The following is a 12,452-nucleotide window of genomic DNA, read 5'->3' as shown; positions in this document are numbered from 1 at the left end:
ATTAGCATCAGGTTCGTCATACACCTCATCCCAATCTGACTGTTGCAAGCTTTCCCTAAAATTTTCAATTGTTAAATCTTTAACTGAATGCACTATTTTGAAGGACTCTTTTGCATTGCTGTACGGAGCTATGTCATACACTGTAACTAGCTGTGCATCATGATCAGACAGACCATTCTTAACAGGAAAAGTTTTTATTTGATTAAATTTATCTTGGCAGTTGCTGCAGAAACACTGTTTCCACATACGTTATCCACTGACTGTACACATCATCTGGTTTTTCTGATGTTTTTCATAAGGCCAAAGAGGTATTTTTTAGACACATCATGGCAGATATCCTTCAAGCCAAAAGTTGGCTTTGTAGGTGGTGCATACGACATGATGCCAAGAAACAAATATGCCATACAGACATGGCACAGATAATTCATGATAATGTAAATATGTATAGTATTATCTCTCAGTATGGATTCATCTACTAGGATTATTCACAAGTTGATTGGTGGTACCGTAAAAAAGCTGGTTGGAGATATCATGCATCTCTTCACACAGTTTCTGAAAAATAGATCTACTCATGCCTGTGTGTGTGTAACTGAAAATGGCAGCATCCATGAGGAACTATTAACATTGAGCAGATCAGTTTTCCACTACATGTCTATCCACATGTCATACATAATTTAATTATGCAGGGTGTTTGAAAAATACTTTTACAAACTTTGGGATAGGTTCCTTATACCTGCAGTATCAACCACTATCCAGTCAGCCACACTTTCAAATGAAATGTGCCACCAGTTACCCCATCACATTTTCTACAGTTGCCACCACAGCATGAGGGTGCTCCCATGAATGATTATGCCACCGCCAATGAGATGGAAGCACCTCTCACTGGATGAGCTTCTGTCCACAGTTTCTTGCCTTATACAAGCTCAAGCAGATAAACAGCAAAAGGTGCCAGAACCTAAAGAAGGAATTCAGCTGCTGTCTCCGCCCTTTCGATAGTTCAAGACAAAGGAAACATGGAAAGAACACATAACATACCTGCTTCAACATTACAGTGTTTGCTGCACTGGCACAAGGCGAATTACACTGCTCCAGCTAAACACTAAGAGAAGTCATGTGTTAAATGCAATGTCACCTGTGATCAGAAGAATTGCTTCTTCAGGCAAGCTGAGTGCAATTTTTGTCATCACACGAGACATACAAAACTGGTCTGCCTGCAAAAGACTAGAAAACCATCCTCTGTTCCACACAGGACAAATGTAAAGCAGGAATACATGGAAATCAACATTATTTCATGTTCAGATTCTGTGCTTCCTCCTGCTCAAAACTCAGACAAGTGAAGATGCAGAAAATGCACACACACATTTTTAATGTAAATGCCACACTCTTCAAAAAAGCACTCCTCTTCTTAAAATTCACAAAAGTGCTCTAGTGCACAGATGGAAACAGAACAATTTTTCACAGCACATAACTGACAATTATATACAAAGAATACACGACAAATTGTAGATTACTTTCAAATTTGTAACCAGTCACTAGTTTTTAAACTAGACACTGGAGCTTCATTCTCGTTGCTAAACCTAGGTACACATGAAAAAATTGGCCACCCACTTTTGCAAGCATCAAGTCTGAATCTCATCACCTATTAACAGTTTCAGCATTTCAGTCCTTGGAATATGCTGCTTACCTGCAAAATACAAAACCACAACCAAGGAAGTCCCTTTCATTGTAGTCCACTCATGCATGAGCCCAATCTGGGACCACTGTTCCAATGACCATGTACTGTGTTCTTGACTCCAGGTTTTACGGGCTCTCCTGTGACCAGGGGTCAGTGGAATGCACCTTGCAGGTCTCCGGGCGAATAAACCATGTCTGTTCAGTCATCTGTAGACTGTGTGTCTGGAGACAACTGTTCCAGTGGCTGTGGTAAGGTCCCAAGCAAGGCTACCTGCAGTACTCTGTGGCCGTCTGCAGGCACTGATGGTGAGATATCGACCTTCTTGTGGTACTGTACACTGTGGATGTCTCGTACTGCAGTGCCTGGACACATTTCCTGTCAACTGGAATCGTTGCCATAATCTTGAGATCACACTATGTGGCACACGGAGGGCACACGCTACGACCTGCTGTGTTTAACTAGCCTCCAGTCGCCCTAGTATTCTACCCCTCATAACGTCATCAATATGTGTTCTTTGAGCCATTTTCAACAAATAGTCACCATTAGTATGTCTGAAAATGTATGGACACTTACTCGCTGCACCGTACTCTGACATGCACCAACACACCTCTGTGTATATGGACTGCTGCCAGCACCACCGCACGACAACCGCAGGTCAAATGCAGGGCATGGTCATACCCCCAGGTGATTTAAACCCACAAACCACCCACCAGAGCGTTGTTTCACCATGTATCAGCATTATCCTTAATTTATGAGCATGAGTGTAGTTAAGTAACACAGACAAACATCAGACATACAACATTTATGACAGAACAATATTTACCTTATCATCACCCATTGTCTTTTTATATTTGTGCAGTTTATGGACTGTAGTTGGCCAGTCTTGGAAAACAAAGACAGGAACAAGGTCAATTGAAAACTTCATCTCTGGTTGTGTAGCATGTTCTACATTGAGGGTAATAGCTGGCCCTGAATAAGATCTGGCAATCTGAAAGAGAAATGGATACTTTGTGCTGAAATGTGGAGAAATTAAAAATGATACAGAAAAATATTGTTCATAGTAAAACTTTACATTATTTTTACATAATCTTGAAAGTAAAAGTTGTTATCTGTCATAACATACTCACCAGTAAGCCACAGATACATAGATAATCCAATCAAACATCAGACTGTTCATTTAGAAATCTATATCAGCTCTACACAGAATATGAAATATACCATTTTCGACTCTAATGATAATTTGCTTTTCACAATAGTGAATCATTCATCCTGTATTTCAATTTCTAGGAAAGAGTTAATGTGTAAGTGTAGCCATAAGACAGTTGCATCATGAATGTTATATCCAGCAACTCAGACCAACACAGACATCTGGTCATTAGTCTATGGGAGATGCGTACAGTTTACCTGCAGGCAGCGATGCTTTGTCAATTTGCAGCCATTACTACACAATGGGTTCCCCTAACCAGAACATGGGGCTTAGGTTGCACTCCTGTGCACACTGAGTATTTTTGCAGAAGTTTCTGGGGGTGACCTAAGTGTCAAAGGATTTTCCATAATGTCAGTATGGTACAGCACCTTATGTTGTTTCTTTGAAAAGCAACATTTTTACATTTGTGTTACTGTGGACTTCTTTGAAAAGTGACATGTTTACATTTCCAAGACTTGAGAATGTTGACTTACGAAGTATGTTGTTAAGTGGGGATGGCAAGTAGCATGTACCTTTCATTCCAGCAACCAGATGAGCTGATTTTTGAGTGCAATCAAACACCAACAACGTTTAAATAGTAGTGCAAGGGTATAGAATAATTAACTCTAGCTTGCAAGTTAAAGTGATTCTGATGACCATTACTTAAACAATTTAGGAACATAATAGTGAAGGACATTGATCTGATTATGTCAATGAAATATTTTCTTTGCTAACTATGGGGTAATAGCCTGTATAATAGAATCAAGAACACTGTATATTGTCTGAAGCATTGTGATGAGAACAGTAAGTATTCTGCTTTTAGCATACAAGTGGAAGGAACATTCTCACAATGTTTTGCTAGGATAAAGGAGTCAATGAGCAAGATCCACATCACTTGCTACAGAGCACCACCCAGCTATCACTAAGGTATACCTCCATATGGTAAATCATGCAGGATTCAAATATACGAAAATATACTAAGAAAATTGTTAAAAAAGTTGACTTACAAGAAAGGCAATACATCTATAATGGCTAACCTCACTCTTATTTACGTTTTCTAATGTTATTGAGAAAGTCATATGCACTAAACTAATAAAATTTCAGAGTCAACACAATGTAACATTAAAGAATCAGAACAGCTTTATGGAAACCAAGCCATCATCATTAGCTGCAGCACACAATTAATTGACTAGAAAACAATTGCAATGCAGAATGGGTATTTTGTAACTGGAGTGCTCCTTCATCTTGATAAAAGTATTTGATTGTGTTGTATAATCATATTACTTGACAAGCTAGGGAAGCTTAGATTGGAGGAGCTGGCTATAAATTGATAAAATTGTATATGAGTAATAGGAGATATTTCTAGGGTGAGTGTTTGGAGTACATAGAAATATGAAGAGGATATGTTGCTACTTGGCTCACAGAGGAGACACTGAGTGGTAGATACTACACACACAAACACACTACCCAAACCTGCTAGATCATTACTCACCTCAGCCTCAATAGCAGCCAGGCCAGCGCCTAGAGATGACAGCAACCATGTGCATATGATTTTGTTTGTGTGAATGTGAGTGAATTTTGTGTCCTCCCTGATGAAGGAATTACTACAATAGCTAAATAGTGTCTAGCAGTCTTTTTCATTGTATCTGTCTGCCACTCAGTGTCTCCTCACTATGGTGAGGAGCAATCTGTCCTTTTCATAATGTTTAGTCATATTTATATTGTCTTGTTACTAGTTATTTGCCTTTATAATGCACATTACTATTTGCCATGTGACTGACTGAACCTTTCAGTCCCTGAATACAGATAAATTATAGAAATAGTGGCTAATGAGATATGTTTTAATTTTCTTCTGAGCTGATAGGGATTCTCAGTTTCTTGGTTTATATTAGATAAGAACTTATTGAATATCTTAACACCAAAGCATATAACTTCTTTCTGAACCCTGTACAAGAGGGCAAAGTTTACATGAAAATTACTGTTTTTCTTGTACTGTCATTGTGAATAGCACAGTTCAAAACAATCTTTTTTATCAATAACAGAAACTAGTAAAAAATAAATATCAGTAACTGAGTGTAAAAATGCTTCTACACTCCTGGAAATGGAAAAAAGAACACATTGACACCGGTGTGTCAGACCCACCATACTTGCTCCGGACACTGTGAGAGGGCTGTACAAGCAATGATCACACGCACGGCACAGCGGACACACCAGGAACCGCAATGTTGGCCGTCGAATGGCGCTAGCTGCGCAGCATTTGTGCACCGCCGCCGTCAGTGTCAGCCAGTTTGCCGTGGCATACGGAGCTCCATCGCAGTCTTTAACACTGGTAGCATGCCGCGACAGCGTGGACGTGAACCGTATGTGCAGTTGACGGACTTTGAGCGAGGGCGTATAGTGGGCATGCGGGAGGCCAGGTGGACGTACCGCCGAATTGCTCAACACGTGGGGCGTGAGGTCTCCACAGTACATCGATGTCGCCAGTGGTCGGCGGAAGGTGCACGTGCCCGTCGACCTGGGACCGGACCGCAGCGACGCACGGATGCACGCCAAGACCGTAGGATCCTACGCAGTGCCGTAGGGGACCGCACCACCACTTCCCAGCAAATTAGGGACACTGTTGCTCCTGGGGTATCGGCGAGGACCATTTGCAACCGTCTCCATGAAGCTGGGCTACGGTCCCGCACACCGTTTGGCCGTCTTCCGCTCACACCCCAACATCGTGCAGCCCGCCTCCAGTGGTGTCGCGACAGGCGCGAATGGAGGGACGAATGGAGACGTGTCGTCTTCAGCGATGAGAGTCGCTTCTGCCTTGGTGCCAATGATGGTCGTATGCGTGTTTGGCGCCGTGCAGGTGAGCGCCACAATCAGGACTGCATACGACCGAGGCACACAGGGCCAACACCCGGCATCATGGTGTGGGGAGCAATCTCCTACACTGGCCGTACACCACTGGTGATCGTCGAGGGGACACTGAATAGTGCACGGTACATCCAAACCGTCATCGAACCCATCGTTCTACCATTCCTAGACTGGCAAGGGAATTTGCTGTTCCAACAGGACAATGCACGTCCGCATGTATCCCGTGCCACCCAACGTGCTCTAGAAGGTGTAAGTCAACTACCCTGGCCAGCAAGATCTCCGGATCTGTCCCCCATTGAACATGTTTGGGACTGGATGAAGCGTCGTCTCACGCGGTCTGCACGTCCAGCACGAACGCTGGTCCAACTGAGGCACCAGGTGGAAATGGCATGGCAAGCCGTTCCACAGGACTACATCCAGCATCTCTACGATCGTCTCCATGGGAGAATAGCAGCCTGCATTGCTGCGAAAGGTGGATATACACTGTACTAGTGCCGACATTGTGCATGCTCTTGTGCCTGTGTCTATGTGCCTGTGGCTCTGTCAGTGTGATCATGTGATGTATCTGACCCCAGGAATGTGTCAATAAAGTTTCCCCTTTCTGGGACAATGAATTCACGGTGTTCTTATTTCAATTTCCAGGAGTGTACTTTACACACTATTCTCACTGCTCGCTTTAACAGAACAAATACTTTCTTAATTTTAGGCACAGAAAATAATTCTGTAAGACAACAGGGAAAGGAAGTATGTAACACTCTCATCTTTAGGTCAACACAATGAGAGCTATTTCTAGGTGCATTACACACTGAACTCAATTTTAACTTGTTATCCAGATGGACTGCAAGGAATTTTAAACTTCGTGCTCCATTCATTGTATTACCATTAATGTCTATTTCTTGTGATAAAAGGTCATTATTTTTGGTTGAAACTGCACAATATGAATCTTTGTGAGATCAAGACTTAAACTGTTAGCTGTGAACCACTTGTAGCCCTGTTCAGCTGTCACCTGAGCTGCATTTGTGAGATTGAGTTTGCTCTCTTGATCAGTAGGCTTTTGTCGTCATCATCAAATAATACAGTTTTTGAACTACCCTTTACAACAAGTGGATGGTCATGAACTTAGGTTAGAAACAAGAATGGGCCCAGTATTGATCCCAGTGGTACTCCACACACAATACGTTACTCCATTATTAGGTTATTTTCACACTCAAGGTACAGTTTGTAACAAAGCACATGGATGCTTTCCAGCTGTTATGTCCTCTGCCACCAAACTCCCCAGGCATGAACATTATTGAGGATATCTGGGATGCCTTGCAACAAGCTGTTCAGAAGAAATCTCCACCCCCATCATTCTCTTAACGATTTATGTACAGCCCTGCAGGATTCATGGTATCAATTCCCTCCAGCACTACTTCAAACATTAGTCGAGTCCATGCCATGTCATATTGTGGCACTTCTGTAAGCTCGTGAGGGTCCTACACAACATTAGGCAGGTGTATCACTTTCTCAGGCTCTTCAGTGTATATTTTAGAGTATAATGTACCTTAGAAAAAACATTCGTCTGTATGCCACAAACAGCTCAATACGCAAGTATAGAACCAGGGCAAGTCACTACTTACATCTCAACAGAAAAAACAAAACAGTGTTTTAGCAACAATGATTACCAATGTACAAAGGACAACTAAAACATGCAGAACATATATATGTTCAATAAACTAGATAAAAAAATCAGTAGTGTCATATCTCAATGAGGACCTTGACACTTTCAGCACAGGGCAGGAGCATGCAGAGGAACTATGGCTCAAGTTATGTAGTTGACCAGACCCTCGATAGGTATGTACCCAGTAGAACAGTCAATAATAGGAGCGGACCTCCACGGTATACAGTCACTGCAAAGAAACTTTTAAACAGAGATTACTGCATAATAGGTGTAAAACAAACCGTAGATAGAGAAATGCTGAATGACACATGTGTGCCGTCAAGAGAGCAATGCGCGATGCCTTCAATGATTACCGTAGCAGAATACTATCAAAAGATCTTTCATACACCAATTACTTTGGAAATATGTAAAGGCTGTTAGTGGAACCAAAGTTAAGTGTCCAGTCCCTAGTGAATGAGGCATGAGCTGAAATTGAGGGTAGCAAAGCAAAACCTGAAATTCTTAACTCCATTTCCAAGTTTTCCTTTACACACAAGACCTGGGAGAACTGCTCCAATTTAATCCTCATACCACTGAAAAGATGACTGAAATATGAATTAGTGTCAGTGGTGTTGAGGAACAGCTGAAATCATTAAAATTGAACAAAGCTCCATGGCCTGACTGAATACCTGTCAGATTCTATACCGAATTTGCAGCTGAGTTAGCCCCTCTTTTAACTGTAATCTATCATAGATCCCTGAAGAAAAAGCTGTGCCCAGTTCTTCAAAAAAAAGCACAGGTCACATCCATGTACAAGCAGGGTAGTAGAACTGATCCACAAAACTACTGTTCAACATACTTGACATCAATTTGTTGTACAGTCTTAGAACATATTCTGAGCTAAAACATAATGAGGTATCTTGAACACAATGACCTCCTCAGTGCCAACCAAGATGGATTCCATAAATCAATCATATGCAACCCAACTCACACTTTTCTCACATGACATAATGAAAGCTTTGGATCAAGGCGGTCAAGTTGATTTCTGAAAAGCATTTGACTCAGCACCAAACCTGTGCTTACTTTCAGAAGTACAGTCATATGGTGTATCAAGCGAAATTTGTGACTGGATTGAAGACTTCTGGTAGAGAGGATGCAGCATGTTATCTTGGTGTCATCGTCAGATATATAAGTAGTTTGGGTGTGTCCAGAGAATTGTGCTGGGACCCTTGCTGTTCATGTTGTATATTAATGACCTTGCAGGCAGTATTAATCATCAGGCTTTTTGCAGTGATGCAGTTATCTATAATTAAATACTGTCTGAAAGAAGCTGCATAAATATTCGGTCAGTTCTTAATAGGATTTCAAAGTAGTGCAAAGATTGGCAACTTGCTCACAATGGTCAGAAATGTAAAATTGTGCACTTCAAAAACAAAACAAAAAAAGTAGTATCCTATGACTGTAACATTAATGAGTCACACTCTGTAGGGATATAAAATGGAATGATCACAGAGGCTCAGTTGTCAGTAAAGCAGGTGGTGGACTTGAGTTTACTGGTAAAATACTGGGGAAGTGCAATCAGTCTACAACGAAGATTGCCTACAAATCACTTGTGTGACCCATCCTAGAATATTGTTCAATTGTATGGGACCATATCGATAAACTATCAATTAATTGATAGTATCCACACTATCATCGCTATTGGTAGTCTGGTTGAACTATCAATAGTCCTGTCGTTTAATTTTTTTTTAATCAGTGCCTGAAAAATTGTCATTTCCTGTTACCTCCATGGTGTTTGGAGTGCAGAGGGAAAGTAGATTGTATGGAGGTATTTAACCAACAACAAATATGGTGGCACCTTGCCCAGTCTAAGTTGTTTATAAAGTATGTTGTTATCAGATTGGTCACTGTGGGGGAGGGGTTGTGAAAGATGAAATTTTCTTGTTTGTCTTCCAGTGATGACAACTCACGGTCATGCACATCTCGTACTGATCAGATGCTTATGGTAAAAACAACACACGTAAATAATGAACCGAGTGAGATGGCACAGTGGTTAGCACACTGGACTTTCATTTGGGAGGACGATGGATCAAACCCACATCTGCCCATTCTGATTTAGATTTTCCATGATTTCCCTAGATCACTTCAGGCAAATGCCAGGTTGGTTTCTTCAAAAGGGCACTGCCAATTTCCTTCCCCATCCTTCCCTAATCCGAGCTAGTGCTCCATCTCTAATGACCTTGTTGTTGATGGGCATTAAACACTAATCTCAAATAAATAACTAGATTTTGTGGAAGTGCATTATACTGATTTTCTTCTTCAAATGTGAGAGCTTACTTGCTTGTACCAAGGAATACAACTGTAAGTAAGGCTGCTCTAATACAACACAGTTCATAGAGGGAAAAAAATGATATTTAAAATATTTGTTAAGTGTTTCTGATTGTACTGTATAATGTATTTTAAAATAAATACAATTATTGTTATTATTAATTAAACACATCTTCTACTGTCCTCTTTTGTTTCCGATTCCTCATTGTACTTACAAGTGTTTTCAGTTGTACTTGTCAATGTGTACAGTTTGAAAACACATAACGCTGACACAATCCTAATGCCCCTGCATCACTTCTGCTTCTGCAGAAGCACAAATATCATTCATGTGTTGGTTGCCCATGCTGTGGTCAACTGATGGACCTTGTTCCTTCAAGGAAACACCAGCTCCCACAAAACTAAATATGGTGTAAGCACAACCTGTAGAGTGTCATGTTTTTTTTATTTGTATGGTGGCTGGACATAATCATTAAAATATACAGCTGTACTTACATACTGTCTGCTGTCACAGCATTGCATTGCATATTCTTAAGTAATTTGGGCAAAATGTGAATGTTTTAGTGCATGTGAGACAAATCTAATCTCTTCTTGCCAAGAGTTGACTGAATGTCCAGAAATGTTTCTGCAAAACTCCAAATCCTGTAGATGTTTCTTAAGCTCTTGCCCATTAATGCTGAAACCCCTCATTTGAAAGTTGTGCAGCTGGTGAATAAGCTCACCATTATTTTTTTTTTCTCATTTTTTCAAGTTTATGCCATTCTGCAACCTGATTAATAATTTTTCAAGTGTCATGAGGAAGAATTCTGTCTCTAAAGATTGTAGCTCTAAGGGGTATCATAGGAGGTGACCTCAATGTGACAACAATGGCTTCTCCATCACTCATTTCATTATTTAAACACTGCACAACAACACGATTATTCTTCATCACACAACTATAGTGCCACAACTGCTATATCACTGTCAGCAGCAGTGAGACAAAGAGGACAGTAGCTAAGAAGTGTTCTGAATGGTGCCAACATGAAACAATCAGTACTTTTCACATGTCACTGATAGTCTCTGTTGGCTGAGGAAATTCCATGCTTCCAAGATTATTGTGCTTATGTAAGAGGTGTGTAGATCGAGTTTTTTTGTTATTGTTTTGAAAATGAACTGTAAAAATCGATCATCTGTGTGGAATTTTTTCAAGAAAGTGGGGATAGTAGTCAGTTTGTAAAGTGTACCATCTGCATTAAAGATTATAAACATGACCAGGGATTAGGATTAATTTAAGAGACCACTTAAATGGAAGCATGGTGAAAAATTAGGAATCACGAATTAGTAATAGAATTCAAAGGTGAGGGATCAACTTGTGAGGTAGATCAAATGCAAGAGGTGCAACCAAAAGAATCAAGAAGCTCTATAAAAATTATTTAAACAGAAGTTAGTTCCACAGCACCAGTTCAAATATAAAAAAAGAACTTGATTCTCTTTATGCACAAATGATGGCTATCAATATGCTGCTGTACAGAACTTCCGACTATCAAGGTTTGAAAAAAATTTGGACAGCAGATATGAGTTGCCAGATAAAAGCACACTTGAATGTTCACTGATTTCAAAACTATAGGAAGAGATAAAAACTAAATTACAGAAAGTCCTTACAAAATCTAATTGTTTTTAGTATTACAATGGGCATGTGGAAAAGCAATGCGAATGAAGGCATACTGCCACTGACTTGCCACTTTATTATAGATGAAAAATTAGTTTCACCCATATTAAAAGTGATAAAAACTCCAGATCATCACAATGCAGAATCGATGCACATGTCGGTAACATTTTTTTTGCCATGCTGAGTTTCGTTTCTTGTAAGGTATTTCTTGGCAGTTTCACCCCTTCCTTCCAAGCCCCCACTCCCCCCCCCCCCCCCCCCCTGCCACCCTTCTTGTAATAGAAATCTGAAGCCATAGTGTCATTTGTGTTCTGTTTACAGATACTGCCAACCGTAACAAATCATTGAATAATTGTGTTACAACAGGCTTAATATATTTTCTTATTCATTACTACAAATAAGCAACACATCTGAACATATATGTCTCTATAATGCACTTTCTCAAAACATTTGTTATTTCAGCACCCAAAGTTTTCACTTGAGTTTGTGAGATAGCAGACTACCAAGTGAGAAACGAACGTGAACCCTATCACCATCTGAACTGAAATTAATAAAGCATAGCAAAATCAGCTGGCAGTGTCTTTACAATTACTGTGTTGCTGTCTTCCAGGTATATAAACAACTTGCGTTTGTGATGATTTATGTGGAAGTTCTCCCATTGTGTTAGCAAATCGGAACATAATAAAAATTTTCAGTGTTTATAAAACAGTGTCTATATTAATGCATATATGTGCCAAATGACTAATCATTGCAAGTTGTAAATATAGGCCTTATTAATCGAATTGGAACTTTCCAGTGATAATGGAAAATACTCAACTACTGTGTAATCGAAGCTGTTGTATCGCCACTACAGTGAAGCAGACGAAACACTATCTATCAGGTTCTGTCAAGTGCAAACTTTGAGTGGCACAGGTATATTATAGGAATACATTGGTATGATGGATGAAGGTGCCAGCACTGCTGTCTCTCGCCACACCTTCCTTTACCCTTCATTAATACCATATTGCAGTCTTTATACCATTCTGTGAGCTTCCCCCGATGAAAGGCGAAACGCCCAACAAAACTTCTACAAGCTACACACTTTATGTTGACTGCACTAAGATCACAAATGCTACCA

General features: G+C 40.3%; 1 protein-coding gene across 1 annotated transcript in view; it reads right to left on the bottom strand.

Moving 5' to 3' along the window:
* The window catches only part of LOC126175490 (cyclic GMP-AMP synthase-like receptor), a 243,609-nt gene that overhangs the window by 92,908 nt on the left and 138,249 nt on the right, over window positions 1-12,452 (bottom strand). Inside the window, exon 6 of the mRNA XM_049922310.1 lies at window positions 2,499-2,663. Within this exon, the coding sequence (XP_049778267.1) occupies window positions 2,499-2,663 (165 nt within the window). The remainder of the gene's footprint in view (window positions 1-2,498; window positions 2,664-12,452) is intronic.

Source organism: Schistocerca cancellata, chromosome 3 (genome assembly GCF_023864275.1).
Source record: "Schistocerca cancellata isolate TAMUIC-IGC-003103 chromosome 3, iqSchCanc2.1, whole genome shotgun sequence".
In the NCBI taxonomy this organism is placed as follows: domain Eukaryota; kingdom Metazoa; phylum Arthropoda; class Insecta; order Orthoptera; family Acrididae; genus Schistocerca; species Schistocerca cancellata.
Note: the sequence above shows the minus strand (reverse complement) of the source record. Positions and strands in the feature narration are given on the sequence as shown.